The 22,453-nt window shown below is 38.2% G+C and overlaps 1 protein-coding gene across 3 annotated transcripts in view; it reads right to left on the bottom strand.

Annotated features, from left to right (window-relative positions):
- The window catches only part of SEC24D (SEC24 homolog D, COPII coat complex component), a 108,294-nt gene that overhangs the window by 73,634 nt on the left and 12,207 nt on the right, over nucleotides 1-22,453 (bottom strand). For 2 of the 3 annotated variants that reach the window (XM_047855585.1, XM_047855587.1), the window contains exons 3-7: nucleotides 19,210-19,339; nucleotides 12,746-12,894; nucleotides 11,227-11,502; nucleotides 10,826-10,956; nucleotides 2,162-2,273 (exon numbers count right to left, since the gene is read on the bottom strand). In XM_047855585.1, the coding sequence (XP_047711541.1) occupies nucleotides 2,162-2,273; nucleotides 10,826-10,956; nucleotides 11,227-11,502; nucleotides 12,746-12,894; nucleotides 19,210-19,339 (798 nt within the window). The remainder of the gene's footprint in view (nucleotides 1-2,161; nucleotides 2,274-10,825; nucleotides 10,957-11,226; nucleotides 11,503-12,745; nucleotides 12,895-19,209; nucleotides 19,340-22,453) is intronic. The other variant, XM_047855586.1, reaches the window with a different exon arrangement.

The raw sequence follows: 22,453 nt of genomic DNA, 5'->3' as shown, positions 1-22,453 counted from the left end.
GGACAAGTTGGGTCTTACATTCGATACCATAGCCAAAGAAACATTATCTACATTTTTTGTAGGCAAAGAAAACAGTGTTTTTTTAAGTAGATGCTTTTCTTTATAGGTGCCACTCCTAAATAGTTGTGGAGTTTTGGCAAGTTGTTTAAGCTCCTTGGCCCTTAGTGCCCTCACACCTGTAAAGTGGAAGAGCTGAGCAAATGGAGGCCAAGGTTCCTTCTGCCTCTTATCCTACGTGTGTCTGTGACTTTCTGCACATGTCTGAGATTTGGGCTCTATCCTGAAAAATGCACTAGTAAGTATCGGCTAATAAACCAGGCCGGACAAAGGGTCATCACAGCAAAGGGGTGTGGCTGGACCAACTTCAGGGCTCCAAGGCAGGCAGCTGTGTCTCCCCACCATGGGCGGGGCTACAAGAGACATGATGAAGACCTGCACCTTGCCACCTCACCAGTCCTTCCTTCTCTTCCTAGCCTTCCTCGTACTCTTCCTTACATTTTCCTTATGTCTGTATGATCTCAATTCCATGTCTCGAGATACACCCCAAATAATTGAAAACAGGGACTCAAACACATACATGTACACCAATGTTCACAGCAGACATATGGCTGCTATGGCTATTCACAATAGCAAAATGTCCAACAACAGATGGATGGATAAACATAATGTATTTACATAAAAGTGAATATTATTCAGCCTTAAAAAAGAATGAAATTCTGGGGCGCCTGGGTGGCGCAGTCGGTTAAGCGTCCGACTTCAGCCAGGTCACGATCTCGCGGTCCGTGAGTTCGAGCCCCGCGTCGGGCTCTGGGCTGATGGCTCGGAGCCTGGAGCCTGTTTCCGATTCTGTGTCTCCCTCTCTCTCTGCCCCTCCCCCGTTCATGCTCTGTCTCTCTCTGTCCCAAAAATAAATAAACGTTGAAAAAAAAAATTAAAAAAAAAAAAAAAAGAATGAAATTCTGATACATTCTATACCATGGATGAACCTTGAAAATATTATGCCAAGTGAAATTAGCCAGACACAAAAGGATAAACATTGTATGATTCCACTTACACGAGGTACCTAGAAGAGGCAAACTCATAGAGACAGTAAATAAAATAAAGGAGACCAGGGGCTGCAGGGAATGTAGGAACGGGGAGTTATTGTTTAACAGGTATAGAGTTTGAGTGTAGGATGATAAAAACATGTTCTGGAAATACATAAATAATGATGTCATCAGGCTGTGTTTTAACTTGCCACAAGCGGTAGAAAAATAATATATTCCTGGAAAGAACAAACCTGTACAAGGGCAGATACATTAAACTGGCGGCACACACAGAGGACATCTAGGTAGGGATAGAGCTCAGCCTTTACTCATCCCAATTCAAAATTGGAAAAACAGAGCACCCATGTTAAAGAACCTAATGAAAAAAAAAAATATCACTGGGGCTAGAATCAGGTATGCTGATTTCTCATGTTCAATCCCCTACTGCTCTACTCATGCTATCTTTGCCATGTTTCTAAGGTAGTAAACAAATTAAGCCAAAGTACAGCATGTACTACTTTAAGCTCATAACTTAAAATAATATTCTTAAATTAGTACCTTGAACTGTATCTCACCAGACACTCTTTAGACTTCTATAAGCAGAAAATAGAATTAAGTTGATAATACATCCTCAGAACTTGAGCAATTGATGGCAAAATTGGTCCCCATTATCAGCTATAAAGAGGTTCCCTGTCAATGATAGGATTACTGCAGGGTGTCAGTGTATCTGCTTTTTTAAAATGGTGAAAAATTTTGGGGCGCCTGGCTGGCTCAATTGGTTGAACGTCTGGCTTCGGCTCAGGTCACATCTCATGGTCAGTGAGTTCGAGCCCCACATCCACTTTTTTAAAATGGTGAAAACTTTTGGGGTGCCTGGCTGGCTCAGTTGGTTGAGCATCCAACTTTGGCTCAGGTCAAGATCTCATGGTCAGTGAGCTTGAGCCCCACATGGGGCTCTGTGCTGACAGCTCAGAGCCTGAAGCCTGCTTCAGATTCTGGGTCTCCTCCTCTCTCTGCCCCTCCGCAGCTCATGCTCTGTTTCTGTCTCTCAAAAAATAAATAAATGCTAAAAACTTTTTTTTTTAATGGTGAAAAATTTTTAAACCTCAATGAAAAACATTTTTGAAAATAAATACCTTGGTCTTGTATCACACAATCTGTAGTGACCAGGGGAGGGACTTGGCCTCTGGTATTGGTGGCATAAACTTGTCCTCCTCTGGTGGCTCTGTCATTTTCGATCACTTGAATCTGATACGATATCAAGAGCAAGTTAGTTAAGACTCTTCCAAACATTTCCTCCCTCTCCCTCCTTTCCATTAGTCACACACATACAAATAAGTATTTTCTAAATCCTTTCAGTTCAGTTCAGATCAAATTCTCACTGAGAGCCTACCAGGCCTTCAGATCCACCTTTGTTTACTTTCATAATTTTAGAGCAGTAGCTGCTAAATTCTGTTCTGTGATACTCTGAGCTCTGACTTTTCAGAGAACTTTTACTCAATTTGGTCACTGGGACCTTAGATAAGCATTAATATATATAAATATATATATTCTGGTAGGAAAAGAAATTGAAAATAGTTTATAAAGAAAATAACTTTTGTAGTTAAAGGAAAATATACAAGGCTAAAATCATTAAATGCAGAATAAATGATTTACAATATAACCTAAAACACCTTTTTACTTTAAGTTCCTCTTGATCCTCAATTTGCCATTCAAGTTCTTCCACCCCCACCTTGAGACTGTAAAAAACGAACAACATAGTGTTTCCACATGGAAGTTCCCTATTGTACAGATACGAGAAGACACGAAAGTCCTTAGGTTTTGTCATCTAATTTGGACACATATGTCTCTAAAATAAATATTGATGAATAATGTAGAGACAAAAATTTGTCTTTCTGTTGTAGTTGTCTAGGGATGAAAATAATAAGCAAAATCTAGTAATTGGAGTTAAGAAGAAAACAAGAAGGCATCCTAATAATTACCTTCCTCTACCTCTTTATCTTCTCCCTGCCCTCACTTCTTTTGTGACAAGAGACAAGGGGTTAAAAAGTAAAGAGGGAAAAAACAGAAAAATGTGACAAGTGCCCAGACTGTACTACACAGCTTTGGAGGATATATAGTTTTTAATATTCCTAAAGAAACTATTAATATGAAAATTATCTTCCCCAAACTCTGAAATGTTACCTTCTCCATTTTCCCTTCCCATCTCATCCAATCCAGGCCCTAGCTGGCACTGATATCATTGGTTTTATGGCATATCAAAAATAAATTTAAACTGTCTTAAATCCACACATTTCTGTTTTCCTAATTTCACAGGATTTGAGTGCTTATTAATGATATAGAAAGAATATGCTCCAAACAGAACTACCATAAGATACAGAAGAGACCAAAAGCTACCATGGACAGAGACAAGAAGCAAACAGAAAAATCAAAATACTACTACATCCTATATTTCCACCCTAAGGTTAACCCGGTTCCCTCAAAATTGGAGTACTTTTTATATAATCAAAATTTATGGTAATCACTTCAACCAATGAAGTGTCAAATATGAAAGCAAATTAAAAGGCATAATAATCTACATATTGAACAGTTTCCAACCTTAAAATAGACTATATTTCCAAAAAAAATTTGTTTTTAAATTAGTTGTCTGCAACTTATAAAGCACAGGCTCCAAAGAAACAATGTCATATGTGGTAATTATATTTCTAAACTAATTCACATCTTGGCTAGAATATTATAAAGGGAGTAAGAAATATTAAAACACTTCTAGTAATTTTGAGGGTGCCTGGGTGGCTAAGTTGGTTAAGCATCCAACTTTGGCTCAGGTCATGATCTCACAGTTTGTGAGTTTGAGCCCTGGTCAGACTTGGTGCTGACAGCTCAGAGCCTGAAGCCTGCTTTGGATTCTGTGTCTTCATCTCTCTCTGACCCTCTCCTGCTCACACTGTCTCTCTCTCTCTCTCCTTCAAAAATAAACATTAAAAAAAAATTTTTTTTAAAAACCACTTCTAGTAATTTTTAAAAATATACTATAGGTTTTTAATTTTACCTCAAATGCATGTTCTCGAAAAGCAGGCCTGGAGATTTAACAATGCATGGAAATTTCAATAGAGATATTTTACTATGACTTGGTACTTAAAGGATTTTGATTTGATGACAGTGACTTTTGATAATGTCAAAGATACCTCAAAATGTATAGATTTCTTTTCCTTCAGAAGATTTGCCACTAGAGTTACTTTTATACTTATCTTCTATGAATAGAGTATTCTGGGATCACAGAATTGGGAAAGAAAAAAAGAGTGGTTCTCTTGAGATAAATGAACAATAAGGGAGAAGCCAGGTAGGAGATGTGTGCACACTTAAGGCAGGTTGCTCAAAGCAGAATTATGTAAGCTTCAGGGTGGTGAGAAAGAGGGGAATAGGAAGAGCCCCACTTCTCAGTGATCCTCCTGCAGATACAGAAAGGGAGTGAGGAAGAGTTTCAATGGTGATACCAGTGATCTCACTCTCAAAAGGTGGATAATAGCACTACCCAAAAGGATTAGAGTGAGCACTTAGCTCAGGACTAGCATGTAACAGGAATTTAGTAAACATGATTTTACATTTTCTTTCCAGAAGGAAAAGATTATTTAGTCAGTTGAAGCAGGTAACTTTGGGAATAGGAAAATAAACAGGCTCTATCTGATATTGTTATTTCATTACCTTAATGATAAAAATTACACTGGACTGACCTGTATGTATATATTTTAAGGGTCTCAGATGAATCACAGCACTACTGGTTATTATCGCTTTTGTTGTTAACACTCATTCATTCATTCATTCAACAACTGTATGAATGTATATACTATGTACCAGCCTGTGTTCTAGCTGTTGGAGACACAGTAGAGAACAAAACCAAATTCTTGACCTCAGAGAACTAACACTGTATGGAAGACAGACAATAAATAAATATATAAATAAGATGGATCTATGTCAAGTAATAATAAGTACTGTGGATATGGAGTGATATGTACAACAGTATAAGGGACACTGGTGATGAGTAATGAGGACAGGAAGGAAATGAGGAAATGAGCCATGTCCTGTATATATCTAGGCAGAGGAAATATCAAGTGCAAAGATCTTGAGGCAGGAGTACACTCGGTATGCTTAAGGAATAATAAGGAGGCTGGTGTGGTTGAAGCAAAGTGATGGAGAAGAGGGGTAAGAGACCAAGTCAGAGGGGTGGGGTGTGTGTGTGTGTGTGTGTGTGTGTGTGTGTGTGTGTGTGTGTGTGAGATGAGAGGCATGAGGGAGTCAGAGGTGGCAAATAATGTAGGGTCTTTCGGGTCATTGTAAGAACTTTGGTTTTTAACTGGAGGAGTACTGGAGAGTTTTGTTCTGAGTCACAGCATGATCTGATTCAAAATCTGAATGGATAAACCTGGATGCTGTGTGCAGGCTGGAAGATCAGGGAGATGAGTTATAATAATTGATATGGAAAGATGATAGTGGCTTGAACGAGGATAGGCACATAAGGCAGGGCCAGGACCAGGACCAACAGAATTAGGTAAAGGACAATGTGCAAGAAAGAAAGTACAAAGGATGACTCCTGGATCTGGGGCCTGAGGAACTGGAAGAATGGGATTGGAATCTGGATTTCAAGAAAATACCTTGACTAGGAATATCTGAATCCTCATTTAAAGCCATGTAAATAGATGAGATCACCTACATCAGTGCTTCTTAGTATAACTAAGAATCATCTGGAGAGCTTATTTAAACACAGATTCCAAGGCCCCACCCCTAAAGATTCTGACTCAGTAGGTCTGGGGTAGAGCCTAGGAATAGGAATTTCTAGTGAGCTCCCAGCTGATGCTGACGGTGCCATCCTGGGAGCAGCACACTTTTGAATGTCAATCTATAGAGTAAATGTCGACAGAGAAAGGGACAGGTCCAATGACAAAGCCTTGGGACACTTCTAATAGTAAGAGGTCAGAGAGACAGGGTGAGACCAACAAAGGAAATAAGAAAGAGCCACCAGTGAGATAAGCAGAGATGTAAATGAGTGGTGGTATCCCAGAAACCAAATGAAAAAAAGTGTTTCAAGGAGGATAGAATGAGCAGATGTGTCAAATTTCTGCTGATATGTTGAGAAAGATGCGATCTGAGAATGGACCATTAGATTTGGTAATGGAAGTCACTGGTGACCTCAACAAGCACCAAGTGTTGGTGGGGCTGTGGTAAAGAGATCTACACTGGTGTAGGTTCAGGAGAAGAAGGGAGGAGATGAACTGAATACAGCAGAATCAATTCTTCTGGAGATTTCTTGCTATAAAAGAACCAATAAATGAGTAGAAACTAGATAGAGAATTTGAGAAAAGCCAAGGGAGGCTTCTTTTATTAATGATGAAGGTATTACAGGATGTTTATATTCTGCTGAAAATGATCTAGACAGTGAAAAATTAAAGTTTACCGTGAAACAAGTATAAATAATGCAGGAAAGAGGAATGTGATGGTTAATTTTATATGTCAGCTTGGCTAGGCACAGGTTTTGGTCAAACACCAATTTAGATTTTGGTTATTTTTGTGATCTACCCACTTATTCTATATTTATTTGAATATAAACTTGAAGTTTTGTGATCAAGTATCTGATCCTATAACATGTTAGAAATTTAGGTTTAATGACTCTTAGTGCCTTAGAAAAAAAATGTTTTAATATATTTAACATTTAATCAGTGGACTCTGAGTAAAGCAAATTACTCTCCATAATGTGAGGACTTCCAATCATTTGAAGTCCTTAAGAGAAAAAGACTGAGGAATCCCAAGAAAGAGGAAATTCTGTCTCTAGATGTCTTTGGACTTGAGCTGCAAAATCAATTCTTTTCTGTGTCTCCAGTCTGCTGGCCTGCCCTTCAGATTTCAGATTTGCTAGTTCCCACAGCTGAGTGGGTAACTTCCTTAAGATAACTCTCTCAATAGAAAGATACATGGATAGATGGATAGACGGATGGATGGATAGATAGATAAAGATATACACACATCCTGTTGGTAGATAGATAAACAGACAGACACATACATCCTGTTGATTGACTGATTGATTGATTTATTGATAGCTAGACAAATAGACAGACACATACATCCTGTTGATGATACATAGATAGATAGATAGATAGATAGATAGATAGATACACACACATACATCCTGTTGGTAGGTAGGTAGGTAGATAGAGATACATACAAATATATCCTGTTGGTTCTGGTTTTTTGCAGAACTCTAATATAGGAGATACTTGCTGAAGAGTTATCCTTGAGAGGCCATAAGGAATCTAGGAGGTGAGAGCCTTGGTTGGGAGGAGAAGCTCATTCACAGTAATGGGAGAGGGGGATAAATGGGCACAGATGCAGGGAGATGTGGCAGCGGAGCATGCAGAGGTTCTTTTTGGATTGCTACTATTCTCTCACTGAAATAACAAACAAGATTATCAGTAAAGAGTCAGAAAGGGGAAGGAAGTGTTAGGAGTTTGAAGAGAGAAGAAATGATAGTCACCAGGAAAATGAGTGATGGTCTTCAAACTTGCTACACATTAGAATCAGCAAGAGAGCTTCAAAAAAAAAAAAAAAATCTCCATGTCCAGTCCATATCCCAGTCTAATTAAATCAAGTTAGCAGGGGGCAGCAAGGCACCAGAACTTTTTGTTTAATGTTTACTTATTTATTTTTGAGAGATACAGCAGGGGAGGGGCAGAGAAAAAGAGAGACAGAGAAAGAATCCCAAGCAGGTTCTGCACTGTCATTGCTAAGCCCAATGTGGGGCTCGACCCCACAAACTGTGAGATCATAACCTGAGCCAAAATCAAGAGTCAGACACTTAACCAACTTGAGCCACTTAGGTGCCCCAAGGCATCAATATTTTTATGGCTCCACCATCAATTCTTTTGTGCAGCCAGGTTTTAGAATCACACAACTATAGGTTCACCTTAGTTCAGTGGTCAGAAATTAAAAGTACGGTGTGATTTTTCTCAAGTACCAGGCAGCATCTGGGGTGCAGGCACGGAGTAGGTGGAGAGTTGGTTTACTAACATATGGGATTTTTCTAGATGAATTCAGTGGACAGAGAGGGGCAAAGGAGCTGAGAGTAGAGGATATAAGGGACAGACCTATAATCATGGATCAAATAATCTAAGTTGCATAAGATAAGTGAGAAGATGAAGGCGGTATAAGAGAAAAGGTGGTGAGTTATGTCCTGATGGGTGAATCATTATTCAGGTTTGAGTAGTCCTAAAGGGGATGAGCCAAAAATATATGAGGCAGTGGTTGGAAAATAAGATGGTTTCAACCGAGATGTTGAAGTTTCCTGTAATTGGTTATGATAATATTAACGGTAAAACTATGGATAACTGAGGTGGGGTGGATGAAAAGAACACTGGGAGCAAAGAAGATCAAGAAATGAAAGTTTCTAAAGATGGATAGTAAAATTGCCAATAATTGTGACAAAAAATAGTACTGGAGCGATTAACAGTGAACCTGGAGCTAAAAACTTCAGAGAACAAAGTGGAATGAGCCAGAGGGTCTATAGATGTTATATAGAAGCAGAGAAACAAGAAGTTAAGATAAAATGATGAATTCAATGTAAATATAGGATATTCCTTTAACTAGAATAATGAAATAATATTAAGCCATAAAAGTAATGGCTGGTAACATAATTATCTATAAAGGCACTAAGAGTCATTAAACCTTAATTTCTAACATGTTATAGGATCAGACACTTTATCACAAATCTTCAAGTTTATATTCAAATAAACATAGAATAAGTGGGTAGACCACAAAAATAACCAAAATCCTCTACCCTCTGTGTGCCTTTTTCAAGCACTTTTCAGGTCCTCCCATCAAAAGGCAGAGTCTTATCTTTCTACTCCTTGACTCTGGGGTGATCCTATGACTTGCTCTGGCTAAGAGAATGCCACAGAAGTGCAATGTTCTAGTTCCAAGCCAAGGAAGGCCTCAAGAGGCCTTGCATATTCCTACTTTCCCTCTCAGATCTCTCCCACAGTCACATGAACAAACCCAGGCTAGCCTGCTTGGTAACACAGTCCAAGCATTCCCAACTAACAAATGGGTCCAAGTACCAGGCACATGAATAACACCATCAGTGGTGGCCCTCCCAAAAGATATGTCCATGTTCTAATCCTTGAAACCTTTGACTATTACCTGTGACATGGTAAAAGAACTGATTAAATTAAGAGTCTTCAAAACAAGCACTTCTCCTGAATTACCTGGGTGGGCCATGAAAGGAATCATGCATAACTTCCTCATGGAGAGGAAGAAAGAGTTTTGAGATGGCAAGAGAAGACACAAAGAAGAGGAGAAGGCAACAAGATGACAGAGGCAGAAAGAAAAGTAATGTGGCCATAAGCCAAGAAATGCCTGCAGCCACCAGAAGCTAGATGAGACAAGGAATGGGTTTTCCTATAGAGCCTTTCAAGGGAGCACAGCGCTGCCAACACATTGATTTCAGACTTCTGGCCGCCAGAACCACAAAAGAATAAACTTCTATTGTTTTAAGTCATCCAGTTTGTGTAATTTGGCACAGCAGCCACAGAGAGTTAATATACTATCCTGGGCCATTCAGGTTCCAGCCAACCCTCTAGCTGACCCCAGGTGCACAAGCAAGCTCAGACCAAATCCATCAAACTTGGCCCAGACTAGCAGAACTGCCCAGAGGACCCATGACTCATGAGTATTAATAAATAGTGGCTGTAGGGTACTAAGATTAGTGATGGTTTATTACATAGCAAAAGTTGGCTAATACGGTAGCTCTTTGTACTCTTTGGGCTATCTCTAACTTTTTCTACTCATGTTTATAGAACCACTTCAAAGACCCAAGTTAACTGTATCAATTTCATTATTCTTCCAAAAGGACTATACATGTGGGCTCATTGATACAGACTTGCAGTTTCTCCTGAAGCAGGAGTATACATCCCTGCCCCATTGACCCAGGGCTTTGTTATGACTTGCTTTGGCCAAAGGCATGTGAGTGGTTGTGACATGTACCACATCCGAGCAAAAATTTTAAGAACTCTTGCACCTTTTGGCCAGTTCTCTTTCTTTTCTCCCTTTCTCGTGATAATAACATGTCCCAAACACAGGATGCCCCTTCATGCTGGTTTCTGGAATGATAAGGACACACAGAGCAGCACCTAAAGCCAAACTGCAGCTGCTACAGCCTACAGGTCACCTAAGCAATCAATAAATCTTCATGTTTGGAAGTAAAACTGGGGATTGTGTGTTATGGAGAATAACCTAATAAAAGCTGACTGATACAATTACGAAAGAGTAATCTTCCAAAGAAAATCACTTGGATGGAGAAGAATGAAGTTATAACTCTAATTTTATATAGAACAATTTTCAATAGGCAAAATGTAAAATACCTTGTGCTTTCACTTCCTATGGGTATCTTACCCTTATTGAAAAGGGTCCTTTATTTATTTAAACTAGCATGTTTATATACTCTACTAATTATTCATTAAATAATCAATAAACACTGCTAATATATGCCAATATAAACATCAATAGTATTGTTAAGTTTCTGTGATAACAACAACAACAACAAAAATCTACACAGGCTTTCTGTGATGGAGATCCCTGATATGCCAGAACCCAGTTTCCCCACCCCCATACATAAAGAAGGAAGCCTCTATGTGATGGGTATTGTGCTTCAACAATAAAGGACAGGATAAATGCTAACAAACTGAAGAGTTTCCGAGACAGTGAATAAAGAATGGTCCTTTGTGAGGGAGATGGTGGGAGTGAGAGAGAGCACTTACTGGGCTGGGGATGGAGTCAGGATCCAGCTTCTTCTGGAGTTGTGGTGGACCAGCCATCTGTGCAGGACCTCCAGGGAAGCCTCCTGGGTAGGAGAGCTGCCCACCTGCCATCTGGGGACCATAGTTGGCTGCTTGGAAAAAATTTAAAAAAGAAATGACTAGAACCCAAAGTCCCAGATGCAGTGTTCACTGACCATATTACACTATTCAGTCAAGCATGCTGCATTTTTTCATCTTATTATATAAAGGCAGAGAGTTAAGTGTGAATGTCTATAGGGGAAGAGAGTTAAGTGTGAATGTCTATGGTTCCCCTCTTCTCTGCATTTGCCACACTAATCGAAAACTAGCTTTCCTTAAAAGTAAGTGATGGATGCCTAGTAACACAGAGCAAAGCTGCTTACCCTGCTGCGGTGGATATCCAGTGCCCAGGCTCTGTCCTGGAAGAGGCGGGGGCTGGTACTGGGTATTCAGAGGAGCAGGCCCGGGGAACCCGTCCTGCCTGTGCGTTGACGGAGGCAAGGGTGAGGCCCCAGGGCCATTCAGTGTGGTGGGTGGTGGTGGGAGAACTTGAGATCCAGGCTGCATAATAGATGGTTGCGGAGGTCGTGGAGGACCCTGGAAGGAAGGCGCTGGTGGAGGGCCGGGGGGCCCCTGACCAGGAGGAGCCATGCCTGAACCTGTGTGAGAAAAGAAGACCAGACCACTGAACACTGAATTTCTCAACTCTCCAACTTCTACAAAGTACGTAACAGGGACACCTCTTTTCCTGACATAAAACAAGAAGGCACACTTATACACCAATTTCTTTTTTTTTTTTTTTTTTTTTTGCCACAAGATGAATTTTCATTCAGAAAGCTATACAAATGCTATTTGGGGCATTTTACACAATTGGAGAATTTTTAAAGAGTAAAAGCATTTGGTGAGAAAATTAATGGGATGAATTTTAACTATGTTGCATTAACTTTACATGATACATGTCACTAATTAAGGAATTGTATTTTGGTACAAAACCTAGAAAATCATATAGAAGAAAATTTTATCATGTAACAAGCATGATCCAGGTAACTCATACATTCAATAAATTATTTGTGGCCTGTGCTTGACTTGGTCAAATAGATTTCAGAATCAGGTAGAAATAACAAGGGAGAAGGGATGGGCCACTAACATGTTTTCTAATCATATTGGAAATAGATGTGACACCAGATTATTTTTTCTATTTCTGATTATGTGAAATTTAGTTGCTTCACTGGAGACTTATCCATCTTGAAATCAATAAAAGATAGGAAATAGAGGGTTTTTTTTTAACAGATACTTCCAGAAAACTAACTTTAAGTAATGGAAACATTCTTCATCAAGATCAATGGCTGACTATGCTCCTATTACAGTGAAGATTCCTATGACACTTGGAATATACAGCATTTCTATTGATACAAATCTCAGTACTGTAACTGTTTTCTCTCCTATTATTCTCTTTTCTGCCTCACAACATCTGAGCTTCCATTCTTTTCATGATTTAAATACAGAATCAAAACACACTGTGAAACAAGGAGTATTATATTTTTCATTTTAGGGCCCCATTATAAACAACACAAGGTTAAACCTAACCTCACATTTCTTAAAATAACTTCACTGTTCTATGTTTATTTTTAAAGTCAGAAATTTTTTTTGTTTTTTTTATTACTCTAATATTGAACGTAAGGTTTTCTGAGGGTCTTCAAATTATTTTGAAATAAATGGCAGCATCATCAGGAAAAAAATTAATTATAGCCATACGTAATAGATGATTTATATAAAAATGTCAAAAAATTACTTCAGTATGGTGTGCCAGAGTCATGTATGTTTTAAAGATGGAGAAAACCTTCCTCATTAAAAATGCTAATGAAATAGACAGTCAGTGAACACTAATAATGAAACTGTTACCATAGCTGTTGATGTGCATAGCATTGAACTGACTGCCCAGCTGGGTGATGGATGAAGTGGATGCAGGACTTGGATAAGATGATTGTGTAGAGGGTGAGTATGGTGCATAGGAGGATGCTGCACTGTTGACAGGTGGAGGACCTGGAAATCTATGAGAGAAAAAAGAATGTTAAACAGTATCATAGTTTCATATGAAATGATAAACAACAAATGTCAAAAACTGGTAAAATTAAATAAGCCCATCTTGTGGGCACTAGGGCAATGACTGATATTTTAGGCTAAGTCTGTAATTAATCTGAGTGTAAACTTAAAATGAATCATGTAACATCATCTCATATCTATGCTCACAGGCTCAACATGTCAAGATACTTAGCAAAAAATTCCTAATGTAAACAGAGAACCAGCTTTGGAAATGCAGTTGGAAGCTGAGTCCACCACAGCCTTATCTATACCAGGGTTAATGATCAACAGAACGGAAACTAGAAAAATAAAATGCTCTGTAGTTGTATCTTTATGATCATTATCCTTATACCCTACCCAGCTTTTTAAAATAAAATGTCAACTGCACACTAATTTCAGCAATCAGGACATTCCCTGCAAAACAGGACCTGAAAGTGAACAACTCAGTAAAAAGTTTTGAAGTCATTCATTCTTTTTCATCTAAAAATTTCACCATGCTTTAACCTTTAATTTAGTTTGGACTTACTGTATGTTTATGCCATCTGAACAGTGTTCCTATTGTAGTTCATCTGCTGAATAAAGTTAAAGCTTTCCCTTCAAATTACATTATAACTTCCTTTTAATTTTTAGTGTTAAATAAAAATGTTAAATGAAAATTTCCCAGATAGTATACTCTGATTTCAATTTCTCCATAAACTGGAAACTATATCCCTAGTGGCCCACGCTCTTGCCTTCCATCCTTCACTGCCACTGAGGGAGGCCAGTGGCTTGCCTGAAGTCCCACAATTTGTGTGTGATGAAACCAGGACTAACCTCTCCCTAGGTCTTAAGCAAGCACACTTTCCAAAACATCACACTAATTCTCTTCTGTCATTTTCTTCCATATATCTTTTTTTTTTTTTAATTTTTTTTTCAACGTTTATTTATTTTGGGACAGAGAGAGACAGAGCATGAATGGGGGAGGGGCAGAGAGAGAGGGAGACACAGAATCGGAAACAGGCTCCAGGCTCCGAGCCATCAGCCCAGAGCCTGACACGGGGCTCGAACTCACGGACCGCGAGATCGTGACCTGGCTGAAGTCGGACGCTTAACCGACTGCGCCACCCAGGCGCCCCCTCTTCCATATATCTTAAACTGAATAATTACTATAACAAAACTTACAATTAACCTTCAGACCATTATGCTGTATGGTGTTAAGTATATTACAGAATGATGATATCCCACACTTTGAGTTAAATGGATGATGATCAAAATGCTATTTCTATGTAAAAGTACAAGCTATCATATAGCAAATACTTGGTTATAAAGGGTTATAAAGTTACAATGATTAACACTTTAGCCCAAACAATATTGTTTAGCAAAGCTGTCAATTTCCTCTCCTGTCAAAAACTGAAACCAGACCAATGCAGTTACATTAAGCATCTTTTGATTTAAATAATTTGTGTAACAAAACTGAATAAAGATAGAAAATATAAAAGTTAACTTCTCACATAAAAGTTTCCTTTATCTCTCTAATTTATTAATGACACTAGGAGTAAAAAAGGCAGGGCAAAACATAACTCTAGTGTTGATACATTTAAAATATTGTTGGTCACTTAGAAATGATTTCAAGAATTGTCTTAATAATATGTTTTATAAATTCACTGATTAAAAATCTTTTTTTGAAGAAATGGTATTGTCTTTTTAAAAAAGTTATGAGAGATACATACATGAAATACTTGCACACAGGCAGAATGTACATTCTATATAAGAATATATTAGTAGATGTAGAATGAGGTATTGTTATAGGAGTTGGATCTAATAAGCAGGAACTGAGAACTAGCAGTTAAATTGGGTGCAGGGGGACATTATTCAATTGCTTAAGAAAAAAATTATCTAAAATATATTCACAAATATTTCATAAATGTTAATCATATTTTTAAAATATAAAATTATATGAATAATTTATTATATAGATAGTACAAACAGGATGAAGTATGTTTCAAATGGAAGTTATGACACAAGCAACCTTCAGTATTTTTTAACTTAACAAAAGGCTGATGATTTAAAATAAAGAATGAGAGAATACACAACCATTAGGCCATGCTTTTAACCCATAAATGCCACTTATCCTTCATTGCTTAATATATGTCCTGGGAATGAGGCTTTAGAAATAAATTTTTTTTCTAACCAACTTAAATGTTATAAATCTTAAACATATTTGAATTTTAAAAGCAATTTTAGTACTACTTAAGAGTAAAGTAGTATTAAAGGGCTAAATAAATAAGGGAAAAGAAATTAACAGAACATTTTAAACATACAAATATATATTTTTTAACATTTATTTATTTTTGAGAGATAGAGACATGGCACGAGTGGGGGAGGGGCAGAGAGAGAGGGAGACACAGAATCTGAAGCAGGCTCCAGGCTCTGAGCTGTCAGCCCAGATCCTGACGTGGGGCTCGAACTCATGAGCTGTGAGATCATAACCTGAGCCAAAGTAGGACGCTCAGCCGACTGAGCCACCCAGGAGCCTCTAAACATACAAATATTAAACATGGTTTAATATTTTTCAATTTCATTTCTTTACTAACTTAGTTAATCCAAGGTCACACAGCAGGGAGGTATCAGAGTTTTAAGTGTGAATCCAGGTCTTAAGGCTCCCAGCCTGGAGACCCTGATGTGTGACTACAGGCAAGCCACTTAATCTCCATAGCTCTCAGCTTTCAAACTGAAAAAATGAGCAGATAGAATTCAAAGATCCCCTTCTGTGCTATAAATATAATGTGGTTAAAATTAAGAATCCTATGATTTAAATATTTCTCATGTTGATTCCTTCATTTAATAGGTTTCTGGCCTAAGAAAACATTCAATTCTATATTTTAATTTATTGTTTCAATGAATGTCAGAAAAGGGCAGATTCACCATAAAAAACAAAAGTCAAAAAAAATTTTTTTAAACGTTTATTCATTTTTGAGAGACAGAGAGAAACAGTGTGAGTGGGGGAGGGCAGAAAGAGGGAGGCAGAATCTGAAGCAGGCTCCAGGCTCTGAGCTGTCAGCACAGAGCCTGACATGGGGCTCAAACCCACAAACCGTGAGATCATGACCTGAGCTGAAGTTGGACACAACCGACTGAGCCACTCAGGTGCCCCCAAAAACAGCAGTCAATAAAGAGTTACTATCAGAGGGTTAATAAAACATGAATATTTAGGCTCAGTTTAGTCCTAACCCTCTGGAGAGTTGACTGCATTGTCTGTGGCCTGTTCAACTTCAAATACTTCTTATTTTTAAGTTTGCAATGAATTGTTCAAGTAGTGAGTTTTGTGCTGAAGTTTGTTAGAATGTGGAGATAACAATTTTTTCAAGATTGGCCTGAAGTAAAATGGCCTGGGTTTTAAATACTCAGTCCACAGAGTAAACAAAACCTGTACCAAACATCACTGCTTTACACACACACACACACACACACACACACACACACAAAGAAGAAAGAAAAGAAAACAAAAAAGAAATAAAGAGAAAACAACTATTTCTCTTATTTTTCCTGATACCTCCTTTTCACTGCAACCAAGTTCTTAGCAGATTTCACCCTATCAGCTTTAATGGGGGAAGATGAGTCTCCTCTTCATACCCTCTCCACCCCAATCCATCATTTTTTGATCAAAATAGATAACTTAAAATTGACTTTTCCTCTTCTAATTAAAAAATGGATTTTTAGTTATAGATTTTATTCATTAGGTTAATCCCACCCAGCAGTAACAGTTTGAAGATAACTTTGGTACCATTTACACGTTTAAGACATTTATTCTGCCTCAGCCAAGATCAATAAGACAAATGACTAAGTATGATTTTTAAATTTTATGAAGCATTGCCTATGAAGGAGCAATATTTAAAACTAAAAATTATAAATTTTTAAATTTTAATCAACATAATAACTGATTTATATCTTGTTTTTAGTAGACAGTTTAGATATGGTAAAAATTAAGAGATTTTTTTGATGGGTTCTCTAAGTACAAACAACACCTATGAAGTGCTATAATCATCAAAGAAATTGTGATGTCACACGAAGATGTCGTGAGCCATCTATACTCTCTGACCATCCCTGTGTGATTCACCTGCATAATCATTGTGTCCTTTGCCCTTTCATTTAACTATATACACATAAATATGTCCCATGAGGGCAAATTAACATGAAAAACATGGACGCTGAGCCTGAATACTTGACTTTTCCATGACTTTTTCATGTTTAAACCCATTTCCAATCTTTAATTCAAGTTCAAGTCGAAGTAAGCAAATAGTAGAGAGAGGGGGGAAAAATCTGTCAAGGTTTCCCTGGGAATCACAATAAAACCAAATTCCTAAGTTGTCATGAGTAGCTAGAATGAATGAGTAGGAAGGACAAGCTACAGACAGTAGACTTTCTATATCCACTGAAAATGGTACTGATAACTGCTAACACATATTGAGTCTTTCCTGGGCATTGCACACTATGCAAGATTCTCTGCAAGCATTAATCATCAAAATCCTTACAACCACATTATTATTGTTAAAATTGTGATGAGGGAACTCAGGAACAGCTGCCTCAGCCAAGAGTAGCAAACATGTCCTGACTCTACACAGTCTACACTCTTCACTGTGCCAGACTCTGTGCTGAGCTCAGAACCACACAGCGAAGGTCTGTCTTGATGGCAAAATCCACAGTTTACTTATTTCTAAGGAACCTAATTCAAGTGAAACAAATGGAAAGAACCAAAAAGATCAACACAATCAAGGCTATTATCAGTGACCAAAAGCTTTCTTAGCTTCAAACCAGATGTTTAATTTCTGCATTTCTTCTTAAAAAAAAAAAAAATCTGAAATGCTGGCAGTTCACAATAAACTTTTCCAGATCTTCTCCTCTGTATTCTGGACTAGGAGTTCTATTTCTACATTTTACAAGTGAAGAAAATGAGGAGGCCTAGAGGCCCAGAAACTTCACCAGCATCACACAACTAGTTTGTTTTTGTTTTTTGTTTTTTGGGGTTTTTTTGAGCTGGAAAAGGCATCTTCGTTCTTAGCCTTCCTACTCTGATCCTTGTGCCCCACCACCATTGCTAGTGAGACTACTCAGGTCCTGAGTCAGGTCCATTGACTTTGTGCTCCTTGTTAAACCACATATAAACCAAATTACTTAGACTCACTCATCCTGTTTCCTGCATCAACCTTCATTCTGTATCTCACAGCAACCGTTCCAATGGTAGAAGTTATCATGACAAACGAGCCAGAAAGTATGAACCTCACCAATGGCCTCTAAGAGAATTAACTTGCCAATTTTTAAAATTCCAGAGAGTTTTCCCACTAACAGGGACTACTCTCAGGCTCCCTGAAAGGATAACTAAATGGCTTCAGCAGTTATCCTGAAAGGATAACTAAATGGCTTCAGCAGCAGCAGGGTCCAGATTCACATTGAGGGGTTACTCCTCCCACCCAACCCTACAGCCTAACAGCCTGGGAAAGGAACCTGGGAAATGAAGCCTCCAGGTAACCCTTGGAGAAATTCCAAAGTAAACACTACATACAGCTTGGCACTAGGAGTCTCAACAGTGGCAGCTCACAGGACAAACAATAATGGGACTTCCAGCAGGGAAGGTATGATGTTGGCTCCCCTCCCAGGTGACAGTCCCCAGTGGGGTGCACATCTCTACATATCTCCTACATCTCCTATCGTGGCTTCTTCAGGCCTGCCTCCAACTTTCAACTTTTTCCTTCCTGAATTCATTATAAAAACACAAACAGAAGATTTATTTCCTCTGTTGTTTTTACTATTGTCCTGCAAAAATCCTTCATCGGCATCTGTGTACCTTCCACATCAAATCCAGTTTTTACCATTGGCCACAATCTTATTTAATTTTTAAAATATTTATGGAGCACCTACTGGCACTGAGATCTGTTCTATGAAGGATTCAAGAGGATAGAGAATTTAAAATTTATTGGGGAATACAGGCCATAGACATCTGAAGGAATTAGAGATTAATACAGAACTCTAAAACAAGAGGAATATAATCCAAAATTAAAATGTGTGGTATTGATACAAGTAATTTTTTATATATTTTTTAGTATGTACTAGCATTGTTTTTTTTTCTTCCTCCTCCTACCTTTTCTAAATGCTTTGTCTCCTAGGGCAGTCTTCTAGCAAGTCCTTTCAAGGGTGTGGGCAGAATCAAGAGGTCAAACTTTCAATCAATAAACATGCAAGTTTAGAAGGGACTTGTGAGACCATTTTAGTAGAATATACAAATGAGGGTTGAAATCTACCTAGCTCACCTTTGGGGAGGATGCCCTTGGGCATGAGCTCCATTCTGGCCAAACTGATGGGGTCCAGGAGGTGAAGGGCCCTGAGGCAACATCCCCCCAGGGACAGCAGCCCCCAAAGGCCCTGCTGGCTTCATCATACCTGCAACAGAAGGGCATGAATTTAGAAGAGTATGAATGTGCAAAGAGAGAGGATGCCATGCCATTAGGTTAAAAATGAAAACTAGGAGGGGAAGGAGGGGAAAAAATGGGTTAAGACAAGTTCTCCTTTAAATTTGCATTAACCATCACAGACCTATCAACACCAGGTTCTCCCATAGTTATCTGACCATCATAATGATAGGAGAGCAGAAAGAAGAGAATTATCTCAATACTAAACAGAAACTAAGGGACGCCTGGGTGGTTCAGTTGGTTAAGCGTCCGACTTCAGCCAGGTCACGATCTCGCGGTCCGTGAGTTCGAGCCCCGCGTCGGGCTCTGTGCTGACAGCTCAGAGCCTGGAGCCTGCTTCAGCTTCTGTGCCTCCCTCTCTCTCCGCCCCTCCCCTGCTCATGCTCTGTCTCTCTCTGTCTCAAAAATAAATAAACATTAAAAAAAATTAAAATAAAATAAAATAAAATAAACAGAAACTAAAACAGAAGAAATAAACTTGCGTTTGGTAGAAAAACTTTGATAGAACACACAATCACACAAAGAATGCTAGAATATGCAATGAAAAATGCCATTCTGGATTTCAGAAAATAACTCCAAAAACAACAACAACAACAACAACAACAACAACAACAAAACAATATGAGGTATCATAAAGAGCCTAACTCTAACTATGGGAAAAAAATTCTCTGAAAATGCCCTTGTGTTTTATTTTTTTTATTTTTTTTATTTTTGAGAGAGAGAGTGTGTGCACGTACACAGGAGGTGTAGAGAGGGGCAGAGAGAGAGAGAGAGAGAGAGAGAGAGAGAGAGAGAGAGAGAGAATCTTAAGTAGACTCCACATTCCACAGAGCCGGACACAGGGCTCAATCCCATGACCCTGGGATCATGACCTGAGCCAAAATCAAAAGTTAGAAAATGTCTTTGAATTACAGCATGAGGAAAACAAAAGGAAAGTAGCATCTGTTTTTCTAACAAAGGCAAAGCAAGCCTTCAGAGTTCATAATTCTTCCAGGATTCCAAATAGCTGGGTGCTAAACTGCTGAAGTTATCACACTCAGTCATACACAAGGTGGGATCCCTTGTGATGACGAAATGCTCCTGGCAGTAACTGTTTTCATTTACAAGCAGCTCTTGTCAAATAGATCTTTAAAGGTCTCTCTTTAGAACTATTTGCAGACATTTTTCTCTTCTAGAGTAATTGTGGTACAGAAGAAAAATCACTGAGTGTGGGTCAGAGTTCAAGGCCCCACCTGGCCATTTACTAACACATGCATGGTGTGGGTAAGAATTTTACCTTTAAGGACCTCAGTTTCCCTCACTGCAAAATGAAAGGCTTCGATTAGATCATCTGTGACAACATATGTCTTTATTTGTTCTCTCCACTTCCAACCTGCTTGGTTTGTACCAGCTCATTCAAATTACTTTTTCTTTTTAAGTTTATTTATTTACTTTGAGAGAGAGAGAGGCAAAGAGAGAAGGAGAGAGAAATCTCAAGCAGGCTTCAGCACTGACAGCGCAGTGTAGGGCAGGAACCCATGAACCTCAAGACCATGACCTGAGCCAAAACCAAGAGTTGAATGCTTAATCGACTGAGCCACCCAGGCACCTCTTATTCAACTTACTTTGGACTCTACCCTTCTCTCTGGCACCATTATGAGTGACCTCCTAGATGGCTTCTATGCACTCCTCTACTTGATTTCATGATGATATTTCATATCCAACATCTCCTTTCTACTTTTATCTTCCTCTAGAGAGCTTATTCTCTCAGATAGCAAGAGAATTAACTGGATGACCATGTAGTTGCCCAATTAAAGTTTCTTATATTATCATCATAATACTTTTGACAGCAAGCTTTCAGATGCTTGGGTAATACAGAATGTAATATAACCAGTGAAATGGTTGTATTCATGATTATTATCAAAACTTTCAAAAAGGTTTTATTTTCTTAAAACAGGATTCCTCATACTTAAGAAAAATGTTTTATTAATTTTACAGTCACAGTCTTACTTAGCAATTTTTTATATACTAAGAAGAAAAACAACAAATATTTTTTTAATGCTTATTTATTTTGAGAGAGAATGAGCTAGTGCAAACATGGGGATGGTCAGAGAGAGAGGGAAAGAGAGAATCCCCAGCTGACAGAGCAGAGCCTGACTCAGAGCTCAAATTCACGAACCGTGAGATCAGAACCTAAGCAGAAATCAAGAGTCGGACACTTAACTGACTAAGCCACTCAGGCACCCCAATAGTCTTATAACACCACATTTTTATATAAAGTTCTAAACTCCAAAGCCACCAAAGTTAGAAAAACATGAGATTTGCAGTTACACAGACTTGGGTTTGAATTCCTTCCCCCATCAGTTAACAGCTGTGACCCTGATAAGATACCTCTGCCTTTTGAAACCTCAACTTTTAACACTGTGTCATGGCAGTAATGTTCCCTGTCTCCAAGGACTGTTCTGAGAATTGAATAAGACAATAGGTATAATAGCACCCAGAAATGCCTGATAAATAAGGTAATTGATCAACAAATGTTGGTTTCCTCTCCTCTGACTATATACCCCTGTCCTCATTTTTTCAAGGATTTATATTCTAACAGAACATATACACCATAATAATATGTACACTTGCATTTTCATTTTTGAAACATTATTTTGGACAAAAGTAGAAAATCCACAACACTAGTGCCAAAATAATAATTATATGTACTACAAGAAACCAGAAATATTCGAATTCCTTAAGTAATAGCTAAATACCAATTTCATCAACAATCCTCATATATAGTTCCAGAAAATAAAAAAACAGTTTTCAGCATTACTTATGGCTGAGTATTCCCATATGTATCCATGAGACACACATGTTAATAAATTTCTGGTTACAAAAACAAAATTTAAAAAAAACAGCTTAATATATTCAAGCAGTATTGTTATATACCAATTTCACTAAAATGTTCTTTCCTTTTTGTTTTTGAAAATCAACTCTATGGCAACGTTTCAAACTCATTCTTGTTCAATATACATTCAATGTGCCTTTGAGACACTGAGAGCTCTTATGGAATTCACAACCATGTAAACAAAATGACAATGTCATGTGATGAGTGTTA

The sequence above is a fragment of the Prionailurus viverrinus genome, chromosome B1 (genome assembly GCF_022837055.1).
Source record: "Prionailurus viverrinus isolate Anna chromosome B1, UM_Priviv_1.0, whole genome shotgun sequence".
Lineage (NCBI taxonomy): Eukaryota > Metazoa > Chordata > Mammalia > Carnivora > Felidae > Prionailurus > Prionailurus viverrinus.
This window is presented reverse-complemented; position numbering and strand designations above follow the sequence as displayed.